The sequence below is a fragment of the Pyrus communis genome, chromosome 16 (assembly GCF_041283825.1).
Source record: "Pyrus communis isolate YQ-2024b chromosome 16, ASM4128382v1, whole genome shotgun sequence".
NCBI lineage: Eukaryota > Viridiplantae > Streptophyta > Magnoliopsida > Rosales > Rosaceae > Pyrus > Pyrus communis.
In genome coordinates, this window is record NC_142580.1 from 20,766,063 (window position 1) to 20,785,648 (window position 19,586).

At 39.2% G+C, this 19,586-nt stretch overlaps 1 protein-coding gene across 1 annotated transcript; it reads right to left on the minus strand.

The window, feature by feature from the left end:
• Nucleotides 1-2,164: 2,164 nt before the first annotated feature.
• Nucleotides 2,165-6,718, minus strand: LOC137725724 (uncharacterized). The gene is made up of 3 exons (XM_088687192.1): nt 6,370-6,718; nt 2,444-2,685; nt 2,165-2,185 (listed from the first exon to the last, which is right to left on the minus strand). The coding sequence occupies exons 1-3, from the start codon at nt 6,716-6,718 to the stop codon at nt 2,165-2,167; spliced, it is 612 nt and encodes a 203-aa protein (XP_088543318.1).
• Between the last annotated feature and the right edge of the window lie 12,868 nt (nt 6,719-19,586).

The window sequence follows — 19,586 nt, forward strand, 5'->3', positions numbered from 1 at the left end:
CTTTTTTCGTGCCCTATTCTTTCTTTGGCACACAAACATACTACTTCATGAATTCCTATGAAAATCCCTTCCCCCACACTTGTTTTTCTGCAACTTTTAGATCGAAAGGAATTCCCTCTAAGTCATGCTTTACTATCCTTTAAAAATAAGGGTTTGGATAATCCTAATCTAGGTTAGGTAAGGATTATGTGGTTAAAAAAGAAAATAGGCTAAATAAGGCTCAAAGGGGTTTAAACCTACAATACATATGTAAAGGGGTAAGGCGTTTTGGCTCTGGGTTTAAACTAACCAACTTCATCTTATTATTTGTTATGCTAATCAATTTTATGCTTTGAATGAAATGGGCGTGAGTTCTAGTATTTGGAACTATAGTGATGAAACGCATTCTAAGTAGTAACCAAGCAAAGAATGATGAGATCATGCAATGATTTTAGAAAACAAGGAATCAAGATTAATAACTCTCCAAAGAATGTTTAGGCTCAAATCTCTCAGGGTTGTAGCGTTAGTTTGAGTTTCTTCCTTCAAGCATGTTACAAAAACTGATTTTTTTATTTTGTGATTACATGTGAATTCGTATATGTCAACTATAACCAAGCATATAACCAAAGAGCATATCAAACTTCTATCTATGTTCGTAACTTTCTTTAATAGTCATGCAATTTTAAAAACCAAATCCTCATCATTGTGTTGGAAGGTACCCTAAGACACAAACACAAAAACAAAATGACTCCAAAAACAACTCTTTTTGGGTTTTTAAAACACTCTTTTTCGATTTTTTTTTTCAAATTTTCGGATTTTCTGTTTAAGACACATAAAAACACTTCAAAACACACTAAAAACACTTCAAAACAGTGAAAAACAACTTTAGAAATGATGGGTGATAAAATCCCACGAATTTGCATGAAAAACACTTTGTTTAGACCCCCCCCCCCCCACACTTAAACCAAACATTGTCCTCAATGTTTTAAGCATAGACTCACAAACAAACAAACAAACAAATAACACAACTAACAAACACGACAAACATGGCAAAGTAAAAGCAATAAAGAGTAGGGTTTAGGAACGCAAATTTGGTTATGGAGTGGTGGACCTTCCTAGTTCTTCTTTATTTGCATGGGCTGCCTCCCAAGAAGCGCTTGCTTTAACATCTTCCAGCCGGACGATCCATCCTCTTAAACTTCAATTGGGCCCACGGCATGGAAGCTTTCACCATCCACCACATGCTCTTCAAAGTTCTCATAGTATAGCTTCAAACGATGTCCGTTGACTTTGAACTCTTGGCCGGTCTTTAAGCTTTGAATTTGGACTGCACCATAAGGAAATACATTAATAACAACAAACGGGCCAATCCACTTAGAACATAACTTACCTAGAAACAAGCGAAGGCGGGAATTGAAGAGTATCACTTTCTGCCCTAGAACAAATGTCTTGCTATGAATCATCTTGTCATGGAATGCCTTTGACTTCTCCTTGTAAATCAACGCGTTCTCGTATGCTTCATGCCTTATCTCCTCAAGCTCGTTCAGTTGAAGCTTCCTATGGATTCCAGCGGCATCAATGTCCATGTTGAATGTTCTGACGGCCCAATGTGCTTTGTGCTCCAACTCAACGGGAAGATGACATGGTTTCCCATAGATGAGCCAAAATGGGGACATTCCAATTGGTGTTTTGTAGGCCGTACGATATGCCCACAATGCATCATTCAAACGCAAGCTCCAATCCTTCCGGTTTGGCCCAACGGTCTTCTCCAAAATTTGCTTGATTTCCCGATTAGAAACCTCGGCTTGCCCACTTATTTGAGGATGGTAAGGTGTTGCCACCTTATGTGTGACGTTATATCTCTTGAGCAAAGCTTCAATGGTTCGATTGCAAAAATGTGATCCTCCATCACTTATAAGAACTCTTGGCATTCCAAATCTAGCAAATATGTTAGTTTTGACAAAATCTGCAACCACTTTGGAATCATTAGTATGGGTGGCTTTTGCTTCCACCCATTTCGACACATAATCAACCGCAAGTAAAATATAAAGGAAACCATGAGATGAAGGAAAATGACCCATAAAGTCAATACCCCAAACATCAAAAATTTCGACACCATGGATAGGTGTCTGCGGCATTTGGTCCTTTGGACCTATATTTCCGGTTCTTTGGCATCGATCACTTGTTATGCAAAAAGTTCTTGCATCTTCAAATATAGTAGGCCAATAAAAACCACATTCAAGTACTTTACGTGCCATCTTTTGAGTGCCAAAGTGACCTCCACATGCATAAGTGTGACAAAACGTTAAAATTGAATTAAACTCCGATTCATGCACACACCTAGAATGATTTGATCCGCACAATATTTCCACAAATAAGGATCATCCCACACATAAAACCGAGCCTCCCTTTTAAGTTTATCACGTTGGTGTTTATTTAGGTTGCTTGGAATTTGTTTAGACACCAAATAATTCACTAAATCGGCATACCATGGCTCACTTACCTCGACGAACATCAATTGCTCATCTAGGAATGTCTCTGGGATAGGTACGGCTTCTTCTTCATGTACCATGCGGCTCAAGTGGTCAACCACCACATTTTCACTTCCTTTCTTGTCACGGATTTCGATATCGAACTCTTGAAGTAGAAGCATCCAACGAATAAGCCTTGGTTTAGCCTCCTTTTTGGTGAGTAAGTACTTCAAAGCTGCATGATCAGTGTAAATGATAACTTTAGTACCAAGTAAATAAGAACGAAATTGATCTAAAGTAAAAACAACAGCAAGAAGTTCTTTTTCCGTTGTGGAGTAGTTTAATTGGGCATCATTCAAGGTCCGAGATGCATAATAGATGACATGTGGCTGCTTGTTCTTCCTTTGGCCTAAAACGGCTCCTAATGCATAATCCGAGGCATCGCACATAAGCTCAAAAGGAAGGCTCCAATCTGGTGGAATAATGATGGGGGCCGAAGTGAGCATTTCCTTGAGATGTTTGAAGGCCTTCTCACACTCCTCATTGAAATGGCACATCCTTTTGGAGAAGTCGGCAAAGGGGGTTGGAGATTTTTGAAAAGTCCTTGATGAATCGCCTATAGAATCCTGCATGTCCAAGAAAAGAACGAACCTCTCTAACCGAAGTAGGAGAGGGTAAGTAGCGTATGATGTGTAATATATAAGCACACAAATTAAACCCTCTTTTGACAATTGTAGTATATGAATAAGTAGGGATCGTTCTAGACCGGGGATTAGGAGGGATTGCTAAATCACTTGAAAACTGACTCAAAAACATAAAACAAAAGTTAAAACACTAAACTAGACTCAAAGAATGCAAAACTAAACAATAAAACACTTAAAACAAACCAAAAGACTCAAAACAGCCCCAAAACACTCAAAACTGCCTTAAAAACACAATCTGGGCAGTTTTGAGCACTTACACTAATTTGGACGAATTTGGGTGATAAATTGAATCAAAACACTTAGAAACACAAACTAAGACACTTTCTAACTAAATTGGACACTAAAGTAAAGGGGGATTTAGTTTTTGACGAAATTAAACAAAGTGCACAGATTGTAATTAAAACATATTGTAAAGATGAATTTGATGAAAATATGGATGGAATGCTAGCTAGAAGGTTCTTCTCCACACATGTCACACTTGCATACAAGATGATTTTCAGTTGGTCTTTCGATGAATCATGAAACTCAACACCCCAGGTTAATTAGGTTCGCTTAAATTAACCTTCAAGTTCTCCTTAAGTTAATGAATTGGATGGGACAGCGCATACACAATTCAAAACATTCTCCAAAAGTCCTTTACGTGAAAAGCACAATAAAGATACAATCAAAGATCATTAAGCAACATGAAAACTATAAGTGTTGACGAGGCATTCGTTACTATGATGAGCATGAAACTAGTGCCAAGAATTCATTTAACGTGATTGTTTATAAGCAACCTCCACTACTTGTGAATATAAGTTTGTAACTATTAGGTGAAACTCACTTATATTCTAGCATCATATTCATGCATGAAAACTAAGCGTGCACTCTCAATAAACATACACAAATAAGTTATCAATCAAGCAGTTAAACAAATTGAATCCACAACTCATGAAATTCCAACCAAAGGTAATCAATTCATATTGCAAGCATAAAATGGTTTTGAATCGCCCCCTAGCTAACTAGGGATTTAGCCTCTCATGTACACAGAAAGAGAAACAAAATTGAAATTAAACATAAAGAACAAAAGATTGATTACACCTAGAACGCCCAACGAATCAACTTGAACTTCTGCGCGTTTAAGCTCCTCTTTCTTCTTCTCCTTGCTGCAGCAGAGATGTTTTTGGATGATTTGGGATGATTTTCTGGGTTGTAGATGGGTTTATGGGGATATGGTGGTGCGGCAAGGGGTGTGAGTGGTGGAGGAAGGTTGGGAATGGTGGCTGGACTAGTGGAGTGGCTGCGGATTGAAGGAGAAGGGGGATGGTGGCTGCGGCAAAGGGAGAGAATTAGGGTGATGGATGCTGAATGATGAAAGAATGAATGAATAATCTAGGCTCTAGGGTGAAATAAAGGGTACGGCTGAGATGTGGAATTAGAGGGCTTAGGGTTTATGGATAGGAGTTGCGGCTGAGATGCTTTTGTGGTTGAAATATGAAGAATGAATGAATAATCTCCCTAGGGTGCGGTTAAGTGGTGGAATACCTAGGGTTTTCAGAAAATCCAACCCTAGCTTATTTTTATTAACTAAAATTAATTCAAAGGCTGCTAGAATTAGGAAATAAAATCAGAAATTAAAAGGGAATTGATTAATAGGTGCGGCTAGGGTTTATTTGAAAGGGAAATAGGTTTAAGTTCAGAAATTAAAGGGAGAGTGGCTGCAAGGTGCGGCTAGGGAAAAGGGTTAGGGTTTAGGTGCATAAAATGGGACAAAAATGCCCCCCCTTGCACGGCAAGGGAAGGGGAAAAGGGGAAAGGCCACGGCAAAGGTTGGAAAGTGGGCTAGGGCCTTTGTTTTGTGTCCTAAAGTGCACACAAGGCCTTCAAAATGGCTAGAAAATACGGACGTTTAAGATTAGGAAAGGTTACCAAAACGGGAAACCTAGGGTTAACTTTCCTACTTCAAGTAGGAATCCTTGTTGAAGTAGGAATCCTCGTTGAAGTAGGAATTCATTGTTGGAGTAGGAATTCATCGTTTCTTTAAGTCTTCAACTCATTCATTCCTCTTTTGCTCCAAAAGACTCCAATTTGCATCTTCTTGCACACTTTAGCTTTATAATCTGAAAATGCACAAAAGTGACTTTAAACACTAAAATAACTAAGGAAACACAACATAAATGCAAGAGAACAAGCTAATTAAGTCGCATGAATATGCTCCTATCAGCGTACAAGATCTATTTTTGATTTGTCAACTTCAATCCCTTTGGCCGAAATTATGTGCCCTAAAACTATGCCTTGTTTTACCATGAAATGACATTTTTCCCAATTTAAAACAAGGGTAGTTTCAATGCATCGTTCTAAGATTAAAGTGAGATTATGTAAGCAATCGTCAAACGAATCTCCAAATACACTAAAATCATCCATAAAAACTTCAATTATTTTCTCCACAAAATCTGAAAATATACTTACCATGCATCTTTGAAAGGTGGCCGGTGCATTGCATAAACCGAATGGCATGCGACGATAAGCAAAAGTACCAAAAGGGCACGTGAAAGTGGTCTTTTCTTGGTCATCCAGAGCTATGACAATTTGATTATATCCCGAATATCCATCAAGAAAACAATAAAAAGAATGACCGACTAACCTTTCAAGCATTTGATCAATGAACGGCAAAGGGAAGTGGTCATTCCTTGTGGTGGCGTTGAGCTTTCTATAATCGATGCAAACTCTCTAACCCGTTTGGATGCGTGTTGGCACAAGCTCATTCTCAGCATTCTTCACCACCATCACTCCGGATTTCTTTGGCACTACTTGAATTGGTGAAACCCAACGGCTATCCGAGATAGGATAAATCACTCCGCAATCAAGTAATTTGATAACCTCCTTCTTCACAACTTCCATCATTGGAGGGTTGAGTCGACGTTGAGCCTCTCGGGTTGGTTTAGCCCCCTCCTCTAGAAGTATGCGATGCATGCATGTTGTAGGGCTAATTCCCTTAATATCGGCCAAGGTCCATCCTATGGCTGTTTTGTGCTCTTTCAACACGCGAATCAATTTCTCTTCCTCCATTGCTGTGAGTGATGAAGAAACAATGACGGGCAACGTTTCTTTGTCTCCCAAATAGACATACTTCAAGTGACTTGGCAATGGTTTAAGTTCAAGAACGGGTGCCTGAATCACTGAAGGTAATAACTTGTTAGTAGAAACGGGAATTGAAATTGGGTTTGGGGGCTTACCTTGATATTGTGGCGATGATTCAAGTGAAGCCACCATCTCGGCAATGCCTTCATCATGCACAGCCAGATTTGATTCGCTACCCATTCCTTCGGCAATTGTGGTTTCAAGTGGGTCTTTGTCCAATGAATCAAGAAAATCTTGCGCCAATGACTCAAGTATATCAATAGAGAAACAAGAATGATTGTCATTAGGATATTTAATAGTTTCAGAAATATTGAAATCAATAACTTCCCCGTCAAATTCCATCGTTAAAGTTCCTTTGAACACGTCGATCTTGGTGCGGGCTGGTTTCATGAAAGGTCTCCCAAGTAGGATCGGCAATGGTGTAGAATGGGATGAATCCTCCATGTCAAGCACGTAAAAGTCCGCCGGAAAGATCAAATTGTTAACCTGCACCAACACATCTTCCAAAACTCCTTTTGGATAGGCATTAGAACGATCGGCCAATTGAATAATCACACCATCGTTTTTAAGTTCTCCCAAGTTCATAGATGCATAAATTGAGTAAGGCATGACATTAATTGAAGCTCCTAAATCTAGCATAGCATGTTCAAATTTAGTATTTCCAATAACACAAGGAATTGTAAAACTACCCGGATCTTTGCATTTAGGTGGTAGTTTTCTTTGTAACACTGCCGAAACATTCTCACTTACCTGGACCACCTCTTTGTTTGAAATCCTCTTCCTTGTGGTGCAAAGCCCTTTCAAAAATTTCGCATACTTAGGAACTTGCTTAATTGCATCAAGGAGCGGAATATTGACGTGAACTTTCCTAAAGGTTTCCAGAATGTCCTTCTCATTCCCTTCTTTCTTTGATTGCCTAAATCTACTAGGGAAGGGCACATTTAGTGGAATAGAACTTGACAAAGTTGAATTTGGACTTACCTTAGGGGTGTTGGACGGTTTTGGGGTGGTAGATGGCTGCGGCAAGGTTGGTTCCACCCTTGCCGTGGCCTTGGTGCCTTGTTGATTCTCTTCTTGCAGCAACATGTCCTCTTCTTGACTTGTTTTGGATGGTTTTGGGGTGGTTCCAACTTCCTTACCACTTCTCAACGTGATTGCTTTGGCAGATTCGAACCCTCCCTTTGGGTTGACAATGGTTGAGCTAGGGAGCTTGCCTTGGTCTCAAAATTGTCCTACAAACTCCGTAATCTGCCCAATTTGTTTTTCTAAGTGGTCCACCCTTTTGTCTTGGTTTAGCATCGCTTTTTCTTGGTTTTGCAATGCTTTGTTTTGATTTTCTTGCCCCTGAGACAAATTGGTAAGTAACTTAAGAAGTGTAGCATTATCTAAAGACGTACCTTGATTGTTTTGGGCAGATTGGGGTGGGGTTGGATCATTGTTGTAGGTTTTGGTGTAAAACTCCAGGGGTTGTTGTCTAAAGCCTCCTTGTTGTTGAAGTTGTTGAGGCTCCCTCCACTTGAAGTTTGGATGGTCTCTCCACCCTGGATTGTATGTGTTGGAATATGGATCATTCCTTGGCTGATTTTGGCTTGGAAATCCAATGGCATTTGCACTTTCCCATCCCCCATTCTCAATCAATGGAGGGCACTTGTCCGAAGGATATCCTTGGATAGAACATACGCCACATACACTTGGTCCTTGTATCCTCATTCCTTCGGCCATCTGAGACACAATAGAAGTAAGATTAGCTAATTGAGATTGAATGTCGGATTGGGAAATTACCTCATTCACTTGCTGTCGTGGGGTGTCTCGTTGTCCAACACCGTCATATTGTTGTGCATTCAACGCTCTATTTGCAATTAAAACCTTGGCAGCCAAGGGCGTTTTGTCAACCAAAGCACCTCCCGCCGAGGCATCTAGCATTTGTCTCTCTATTGGAAGAAGCCCCTCATAGAAATATTGAATTAAAAGTTCTTCCTTCATTTGATGTTGAGGGCATGATGCAACTAGAGACTTGAAACGTTCATAATATGCCGGAAAAGACTCCCCTTGGTTTTGTTGAATGCCACTTATTTTCTTCCTCAAAAGAATCACTCTTGAAGTTGGGAAGAATTTCTCTAAGAATGCCCGCTTCATGCTTTCCCAAGAAGTGACAGTTCCGGGTGCCAATTCGTATAGCCAATCCTTAGCCTTTTCTAGAAGAGAAAATGGAAAGGCCTTCATCTTCAAAATGTTCCCATCGACATTGATGGGTGTCATACTCGAACATACCACTTCAAACTCCTTAAGATGCTTGTTTGGATCTTCCATGGACAACCCATGATATTTGGGAATGTGATGCAACAAGCTAGACTTCAATTCGAACTCATCAGTCTTGCCTTGGGGCAGCCATAGGATATTGAATGCACAAAGGTACGGCATTGTCTAGTCCCGAGGCCGAAAGTTCTTTGATTGTTCGATTGTCCGCCGCCATGCTTTCTTCTTCTTCAAATTCAGATTTGGAATCTAAACTTGAACTAGGTGGATAAGGTTCCGGTTGCTTCCTCTTTCTTCTCAAAGTTCGTCCAAAATCGTCGTCAAAATCCAATATGTTTGCACGAATAGGTTGAGAACGACGAGTCATAAACTAGTACCTGAAAATAAAGAACACAACCAAATCCGCAATCTATTTAAAAGGCACGGCACACTAAAAAAGAAAAACACAAAGACACTAAAAAGAACTAAAAAGTACTAAAAAGACACTACACAAACAAAAGGGATTAGCAAGTTTGCTAATCCCCGGCAACGGCGCCAAAATTTGATGTGAAAATTAACTTGACACACAAATTAAACCCTATTTGTGACAATTGTAGTAGATATGTACGTAGGGATCGTTCTAGACCAGGGATTAACTAGGGATGCTAATCTATGTAAATAAGACTCAAAAACACTAAACTAGACTCTATGGACTCAAAACTAACTTTAGACACTTAAAACAGCAACCAATACTCAAAAAGACTCACTTTTAGACTCAATAAAGGTTTTGGACGAAAATAGGACTTGATTTGACTCAAAAGACTCAAGGAAAACAAGTTTTGACTCAAATGTGAAAACTAAATAACATGGGGATTGTTTTTGACGAATTTTAGACTCAAAACAAAAATTTTAGTAGAAAACACTTTTGAAAAACGAATTTAGGTAAAATAAATGGGTAAAAGGCTAGTTAGAGGGTCCTTCTCCACACATGATATATGCATACGAACCAATGTCCAGTTATTACTCCTTTAGACTATGAATGACAAAGCCCCAAATTAGTTGCATCACATAACCAACCCTCAAGTTTTCCTTATTTCATTGAATTGAATGAAAATGCATTACAACCAAATTATATTTTTCAAGTTCTTTATATGAGATGCATAACAAAGATACATATCAAAAGTCATTAAGCTTTGTGAAAACTATAAGCGTTGACAAGGCACTCATCACTATGAAACGTATGAGATTCGTACCAAGGATTTACTTAACGCGATTGTGACTAGCAACCTTCACTACTTGTGAATATAAGTGAATAACAATTACGTGAGACCCTCCTATACTCTAGCATCAAGTTTATGCATGCAACTTAAGTGTTAACCCCCAACCCACATACATAAACCAGTTTTAATAACTTAGATAAGCAAATCACATTCTTGTCGTAAGAAATAATAACCGGACGTAATTAATTCATATAAAACATATAATCATGGCTTCAAATTCTCCTCTAACTAAAAAGAAGTTAGCTCCTCATGTTCGCAAAACAAAGATAATTAAATTTAAACATTGAACTAAGACTAAGGATAGAAAGAACCAAGAAAAACGCTCCACACTCCAATGGCATGCATGGCGCTCCCTTGGATGGCAGATTGCACAAGTCCTCCTCTCCTTGCTTCCTTGCTTGCGGCACTAGGGTGTTGTAGAATGGATTGTGGTGTTTGATGGATGAAAGTATGAATGAATGAATGTGTGAGTGGATGAATGAATGGTGCGGCATAGCGCTGCATATATAGGCTAATTAGGCACACTTAGTGAAGGAAAAGGATTGCACAATCCCATTGAAAAAGGGTTAATTCAAGGCAGAAATCAAATGGGAATTGGAATAGGTAGTGCGGCTAGGATTTAGGGAATTCTAGAAGGTTTTGGTGCGGCACACATATGGGAGAAGATAAGGTGTTCTAGAAGGAGTGTTTAGGGCAGATTCCTAAACCTAAAGGGCCAAGGACACATGATATTTGTGTAGAAGGAGGATTGCAATTCCTAAACCTACAAGGAATGGAGTTCTTGCGGCATTTAAATGGATAAGGCTTCTAGAAACTGAAATATGTGTTTAAATGTGTAATTAATTCCCTCTAAGTAGCTAAGTTTAAATCCTAACCTGATTTGGATAGGATAGAATAGGATAATGTTAGAGTTAGGATAGGATAAGGTTTCTAGGATAGGATAAGATAAGGTTGGATAAGGTTCCTTCTTTCTTGCTTCTTCCTTATCTTCATTGCATTAGGACTTCTTCCACTAGATTTGTAGCCTTTCCTAGCCCTTCTTGACTTCAATTTCGTCCATCCTCTTTGCTCCATGGTTAAGCTATCCAATCCATGCCCAAAAATGCTCCAAATAGCCTCAAAATGCACTTTCTTGCTCCTTTTGCCATTCGGACCTAAAAACATACGAAAATAACTTAAAAGACTGAAATAAATAGTAATTAACTTCATAAATGCAAGGAAACAACATAACTAAGTAGCATAAATATGCTCCTATCATCTATAAATGTCATGCCATATTCAATTTATGCATCGATGAACCTAGGAGTATTGAAAAATGATGGTGTGATCATACAATTGGCCGATAGATCTAATGCCTATCCAAAGGGAGTTTTGGAAGATGTGTTAGTGCAGGTCAATCATTTAATCTTTCCGGCGGATTTCTATGTGCTCGAGATGGATGAATCTGACCATGCCCCTTCGTTGCCAATCCTCCTTGGATGGCCATTCATGAAGATGGCTCGGACGAAGATTGATGTGTTTAATGGAACTTTGTCCATGGAATTTGATGAGGAATTCATTGAGTTGGTTGCTGCCGTTGAGTCATTGCCTAAGCATGATGGTAAGTCTTCTAACTTTGATTCAATTCCCATTTCGACTAACAAGTTGCTTGCATCCATAATTCAGGCACCTATCCTTGATCTCAAACCACTACCTAGCCATTTGAAGTACATTTTCTTGGGGGAAAAGGAGACCTTACCTGCCATTATTTCTTCATCACTCATAGCACAAGAAGAAGAGAAACTAGTGCGTGTTTTGAAGGAGTTCAAATCTGCCCTAGGTTGGACCTTGGCCGATATCAAAGGTATTAGTCCCACAACATGTATGCATCACATATTTCTTGAGGAGGGGGCCAAACCAACTAGAAAGGCTCAACACCGTCTCAACCCTCCGATGATGGAAGTGGTGAAAAAGGAGATAATCAAACTCCTTGATTGTGGAGTGATTTACCCCATCTCCGATAGCCGTTGGGTTTCACCTATCCAATGTGTTCCCAAGAAATCTGGAGTGACGGTTGTGGAGAATGCGGAGAATGAGCTTGTACCCACCCGAATCCAAACCGGTTGGCGCGTATGCATTGATTATAGGAAGATAAACGCCACCACAAGGAAGGACCATTTCCCATTGCCATTCCTAGATCAAATGCTTGAGAGGTTAGCGGGTCATTCCTTTTATTTTTTTCTTGACGGATATTCTGGTTATAATCAAATTGTTATTGCCCCGGATGATCAAGAAAAGACCACTTTTACTTGTCCCTTTGGAACGTTTGCATATTGACGCATGCCATTCGGTTTGTGCAATGCTCCTGCCACGTTTCAAAGGTGTATGGTTAGCATATTTTCTGATTATGTTGAGAGGATTATTGAGATATTCATGGATGACTTTAGTGTGTTTGGTGATTCCTTTGATAATTGTTTGGCTAATCTCACTTTAATCTTGAAACGTTGTGTTGAAACAAACCTTGTGTTAAATTGGGAGACATGCCACTTTATGGTTAAACAAGGTATTGTTTTGGGTCATATAATCTCTGAAAAAGGAATTGAAGTTGATAAGTCTAAAATAGATCTTGTACGCTACTTACCCTCTCCTACTTCGGTGAGAGAGGTTCGTTCTTTTCTTGGTCATGCAGGATTCTATCGATGATTTATCAAGGACTTTTCCAAGATTGCACAACCCCTATGCCATCTCCTACAAAAGGAAGTATCTTTTGAGTTCAACGAGGCGTGTGAGAAAGCATTCAACCATCTCAAGGACCTCCTCACCACGGCACCAATCATCACTCCACCAGATTGGTCCATTCCCTTTGAATTGATGTGTGATGCATTGGATTATGCCCTTGGAGCTGTTTTGGGCCAAAGGAAAAACAAACAGCCACATGTTATTTATTATGCTTCACGCACCTTAAATGATGCTCAATTGAATTATTCTACAACTGAAAAAGAACTTTTGGCGGTTGTATTTGCATTAGATAAGTTTAGATCATATCTAATTGGTACTAAAGTAATTGTTTTCACTGACCAAGTAGCCTTGAAGTATCTTCTCACCAAAAAAGAGGCCAAACCAAGGCTCATTCGTTGGATGCTCCTACTTCAAGAATTCGACATTGAAATTAGGGATAAGAAGGGATGTGAAAACGTGGTGGCTGACCACCTAAGTCGAATGGTGCGTGAAGAAGAGGCCCTTCCCATTTCAGAAACGTTTTCGGATGAACAACTTCTGTCCGTTGAGGTAAGTACCCCTTGGTATGCCGATTTGGTCAATTTTTTGGTGTCTAAGCAAGTTCCTAACACCTTAAGCAAGGCCCAACGTGATAAACTAAAAAAGGATGCACGTTTTTATGTTTGGGACGACCCTTATTTGTGGAAAATCTACCCGGATCAGATTGTGTGTCGTTGTGTTCATGAATCTGAGTTTTTGCCATACATATGCATGTGGTGGACACTTTGACACACAACGCACAGCATTTAAGGTTCTTGAAAGTGGTTTTTATTGGCCTACATTGTTTAGAGATGTTAGGGCTTTTTGCTTAACATGTGATCGCTGTCAAAGGACAAGAAGTTTAGGCCAAAGCGACCAAATGCCGCAAACCCCAATCCTTGTTGTTGAAATCTTTGATGTTTGGGGTATTGATTTTATGGGTCCTTTCCCTATCTCTTTTGGTTTTACTTACATTTTACTTGCGGTTGATTATGTGTCAAAGTGGGTGGAAGCTAAAGCCACCCGAACTAACGATTCTAGAGTGGTTGCAGATTTTGTCAAATCTAACATTTTCTCTAGATTTGGGATCCCTAGAGTGCTCATAAGCGATGGTGGGTCTCATTTTTGCAACCGCACCATTGAGGCGTTGCTCAAGAAGTACAACGTGATGCATAAGGTTTCCACACCTTATCACCCCCAAACCAGTGGCTAAGCTGAAGTTTCAAATCGAGAAATAAAGCAAATCTTGGAAAAGACCGTTGGGCCAAATAGAAAAGATTGGAGCTTGCGTTTGGAGGATGCATTGTGGGTGTATCGAATGGCTTACAAAACGCCCATTGGTATGTCCCCATTTCGGCTAGTCTATGGCAAGCCATGCCATCTACCAGTGGAGCTTGAACACAAGGCACATTGGGTGGTCAAGACCTTCAATATGGATGTGGACACGGCTGGAAACCATAGGAAGCTACAATTGAACGAGCTTGAAGAGATTAGGCATGAGGCTTATGAGAATGCCTGGATTTACAAAGAGAAGACCAAGGCATTCCATGACAAGATGATTAGAGGCAAAACCTTCTCAATCAGGCAGAAAGTGCTGTTATTTAATTCCCGTCTTCGGTTATTCCCCGGTAAGTTACGTTCTAAGTGGGTTGGTCCATTTGTTATCACTAATGTTTTTGTGCATGGTGCAGTCCAAATACAAAGTTTGAAAACTGGACAAGAATTCAAGGTGAATGGCCATAGGTTAAAACCCTACTATGAGAACTTTGTTGAGCATGTTGTGGAGAAGATCCCATTGCATGCCATGGGCTCCAATGGGGAATGAGCATACCATCGTCCGGCTGCAAGACGTTAAAGCAAGCGCTTCGTGGGAGGCAACCCATGCAATCACCAAGGAGAGGATGGCATTTACACTCCATAACCAGATTTGCGTCCCTAGCCTCTTCTCTTTGTTATTTACATTCTGCCATGCTTAGTGTGTTTAGTTGCTGTTTGTGTGTTTACTTTTGTTTGGTGTGATTTTAGGCTTGAAACATTGAGGTCAATGTTTGATTTAAGTGTGGGGGGGGGGGGGTAACTAAGTGTTGTTGATGCAAATTCGTGGGATTTTACGACCCATAACTTCCAATATTGTTCCTTGCTGTTTTTAAGTGTTTTTAAGCTATTTTAGAGTGTTTTACAGTGTGTTGACTTAAAAATCTGCAAATCCCATAAAAATTTGAAAAATTGTTTTGAAAAACCCAAAAAGAGTTGTTTTTGTGTGTTTGTTTGTGTCGTAGGTTACCTTCCAACACAATGATGAGGATTTGGTTTTTAATTGCGTGGATGGAAGTTACAAACATGGATGGACGTTTGATATACTCTTTGGTTTATGCTTGGTTGTAGTTATAGTTTGCGAATTCACATGTAATCACAAAGGAAAATTATAGTTTTTGTAACATGCTTGAAGGAATGAACTCAAACTAACGCTACATCCCTGTGAGACTTGAGCCTAAACGTTTATTTGGAGAGTAATAATCTGTGCATCATTGTTTTCTAAAGTCGTTGCATGATCTCATTATTCTTTGCTTGGTTACTACTTAGAAGGCGTTTTATCACTTATTTCCAAATGCTAGAACTCATGCCCATTTCATTCAAAGCATGTTATTGATTTGCATAACACATATTCAAGATGAAGTTGTGTAGTGACCACCATCAAAGCCAAATAGCCGTGTGCCCTTAATTCATTATGTGTTTAAGTTTAACCCCATTGAGCCGTGTTAGCCCTTGTTCTTTGTTAACCCATATTATCCTCACCTAGCCTAGATTAGGACCATCCATACCCTTGTTCTTGAAGCATAGTAAGCATGACTAAAAATGAATTCCTTTTGATTAATGTGTTGCAGAAAATAAGTGTGGGGGAAGGATTATTGATGTGAGTTTATGTGCCATAGGCATGGCTAGAAAAAAAAGTTGTGAAAAAAAAAAAAAGTGAAAAAGAGTTGATAAGAGGTGGAAAGAGTTCCAAAGTATTGTTTGTTAAAGTAAGGGTCCAAAACAATGAATTAGGCCCTAAGAGTTGTTTGAATCTTCCCTGTATGTCTAAAAGTTGATTTCTGCATTCTAAGTGAATTCTAAGTCTTAATTTCATTACTTTGCTTGCTATTGCTTAAAGAATTTTTGTTTATCCCTATCTTTCCTTGTTAGCCAATACCCCAAGCCCCCTTACAACCCTTGACTTCTATCTTGAGTGTTGTGTATTTCAATTTGTGGAGTTTGAATTTGGTATGAGCATATGGTGTCACTGGTTCTCGCATCCAAGTAGTAGCATTCCATTCATGAGATCATATCTAAACATGTTTAATTACTCCAGAAATTGCTTTCTTTGTTATAACATATGTGAGTACTAGTCTTTCAAGTTTACATCAATCTTCTCACATATAACTATTGTAGGGTGTGTAGTCAGAAAATCTGAGTGAAAATTGAGTGCATAACTAGTGAGGAATTGAGGGAATTCTCTAAGGCTTGTTACTACATTCAAAATGTTGTTTTAATTGATTAAATGCGAGCTAGTGAATGGTGACTATGATTAAGTATGTGCTCGAGGGGAAGGAAGACTAAAAGCTATATGAGTAATGATTTTTGACATGTCATGTTTCATTGGAAATCCCTGAGGCAAACGTTGGAAGGCTTAGGTTATGTTTTGTTTGTTTTGTTTCGTCTTGTTTTCTTTAGCTGTTTTGTTTTGCTCGAGGACTAGCAAAGCTAAGTGTGGGGGAATTTGATAGGAGCATATTTATGCGACTTAATTGGCTTGTTCTCGTGCATTTATGTTGTGTTTCCTTATTTTTTTTAGTGTTTAAAGTCACTTTTGTGTGTTTTCAGATTATAAAGCCAAAGTGTGCAAGAAGATGCACATTGGACTCTTTTGGAGCAAAAGAGGAATGAATGAGTTGAAGACTTGAAGAAATATGAATTCGTAATTGAAGATGGATTCCTACTCACATGAGGATTCCTAGAAGAACAAGGATTCCTACTCCAACAAGGATTCCTACTTGAAGTAGGAAAGTTAAGCCAAGGTTTCCCATTTTGGTAACCTTTCCTAATCTTAAAAGTCCTTATTTTCCAACCACTTTGAAGGCCTCGTATTCACTTTAGGACACAAAACAAAAGCCCTAGACCCCGTAGGGACCTTTGCCGCACCTTTCCCTTTCTCCCCATCCCTTGCCGTGCAAGGGAGTCCTTTTCCCTTCAGTTTTAGGACACTTCACCTTTCCTAAAGCATTAAGCCGCACCTCTTAACCTTTCCTTTTCCCTTGCCATGCAAGGGGGGTCCTTATTTCCTATTTTCTGCACTAAAACACATTCCCCTTTCAAATAAAACCCTAGCCGCATATTTTAGCCAATTTCCTTTTAGTTTCTGATTTGATTTCCTAATTCTAGAAGCCTTTGACTTAATTTTAGTTAACCAAAATAAGTTAGGGTTTTAATTTCTGAAAACCCTTTTAATATTTGGACTTAAGCCGCACCCTAGGATAATTCTTTCATCATTCCATACATTGCCGCAGCCACCATCATTCTTCCACCTTCAATCCGCAACCTTCCATCCATTCCAGCCACCATTCTACACCTCCATACACTTACACACCATTGCAGCCACCTTCCACCTCTCTGCCGCAACCCTTTACCATCCTAAATCCCTTCCTAAACCAAAATGACATCCAAAATCACCCTAAGACCTCTGTGCCGCAACAAGGAGAAGAAGAAAGAGGAGCTTGAATGTGCAGAAATTCAAAGTGGAATCGCTGGGCGTTCTAGGTGTAATCAATCTTTTGTTCTCTATGTTTAATTTCAATTTTGTTTCTCTTTCTGTGAACATGAGAGGCTAAACCCCTAGTTAGCTAGGGGGTGATTCAAAACCATGTACATGCTTGCAATATAAATTGATTACCTTCAGTTGGAATTTCATGAGTTGTGGATTCAATTTGTTTAACTGCTTGATTGATAACTTATTCTTGTATGTTTATTAAGAGTGCACACTTAGTTTCCATGCATGAATATGATGCTAGAGTATAAGGGAGTTTCACCTAATAGTTACAAACTTATATTCACAAGTAGTGGAGGTCGCTTATAAACGATCACGTTAAATGAATTCTTGGCACTAGTTTCATGCTTAATAGGAGCATATTTAGGCGACTTAACTAGCTTATTCTTGTGCATTTATGCTATTATTTCTTAGTTGATGTCGTATTACAACTCAATTTCGTGTGTTTGTAGGTCCTATGGGTTAAAGTACCAAGGAAGTGCATTTTGGGGCATTTTGGAGCAGTTTTGGGCACTATGTGGATAGCTTGCAAATGGGCCAACATGGATGGACGAATTTGGAGTTCAAGAGGCTAGAAATATGATGAAAAGAGGAACTAAGCTCAAGACAAAGTGGATAAGGAAGTAGCTCAAAAGAGGAAACCCTATCCAAAACCTTATCTAAAACCTTATCCAACATTATCCAAAACCTTATCTCATCCTATCTTATCCTAACCTAATCTTGTTCCACCTTAATCCTAGCTGCAAGTGGACCTAAAAACATGATTTCTAGAAGCCTTATCTAACCCTAAAAAGGTGCCACACCCTTCCCCCTTTTATCTCTTCTAGAAAACCCAAAATCAGCCACAAAACACCAAGTTTCTAGAAGGCCCAATTTTGGACGAATTTCCTAAACCTAATTCCCTTTGGATTCTGATTTCTAAGGCCTAATCCCTTTTGGATTTGGGTTACACAAGCCTATTATGAAACTAAGTGGGCCAAACCCCCTCCTAGGTGGATTTGATCACCTATAGCTGAATTCTAGGGCCCTAATCCATAAGATCTGTTAATTATAACCCTAATCTACTTAACCCTAGGACTATACAAACATAAATTCAGCCACAAATTCGTAGACCCCCTTATGCTATTCAGAAATCTGTTGCCGCAACACCCTAGCCTCCATTCTCAACCTCCATACACCTCCATACACCACCTGCCGCAACCCTTCACCATAATCAGCCATTATTTATCATCCTAAACAAGAACACACCATTCAAAACCCCCAAATCCACCACACACACCTTGTGCCGCAGCAAGGAGGAGGAAGAGGAGCCAAGCCGTGCATCAAATCCATCTTGGAATTGCTGAAACGTTTAGGTGTAATCTTTCTTATGATTTCAATGTTTAAATTCAATACTTTTTGTTGTGCAAGCATGAGGAACTAATCCCCTTTTGGCTAGGGGGGAATTTCGAAACCATGGTTATATTTGCATGATGATTTGATTACTTTCAGTTGTGATTTCATGAATGATGAATTCAATTTACTTATCTGTTTTAATTAAAACTTGTTTATGTATATGAATTGAGAGTGCACACTTAATTTGCATGCATAAATATGATGATAGGGTATAAGGGAACTTCACCTAATCGTTGGGAACTTATATTCATGAGTAGTTAAGATTGTTGGTCACAATTATGTTAAGTAAATTCTTGGCATAAGTATCATGCGCTTTCATAGTTACGAATGCCTCGTCAACACCTATGATTTCCATAGAACCTAATGATCTTTGATTGTCTTTCTATTATGCGCTTTCATATGGAAAACTTTTAAGGAATAATTTGATTGCAATGCGCTAATTCCATTCAATTCAATGACCCAAGGGAAATCTGAGAGTTAATTTAAGCGTACCTAATTAACTTGGGGTGTTGAGGTTCATAATTCATTGAATAAGCAACTGAAGATTGTGTTGTATGCAAGAAAAACCTAAGTATGCCATGTGTGGAAGACACACTCTAAGTATGCCATGTGTGGAGAAAAACCTCCTAGCCATCTCACCATCCACCTAATTCCATCAATTTCGTCCAAATCTGCCTAGTTTACATTATTGTTTTGTTTGTTTGATTTTCGTCCAAAACCAAATCCCCAATTGTCTTAGAGTGTCTAATTGGTTCAAATATGTTTTAGATTGTGTTTTTAAGAGTTTTGAGTCAAGTTAGAACCAATTTTCGTCCAAGTTTGTGTTTAGGCTCAAAACTGCCCAGTTTGTGTTTTTAGGCAG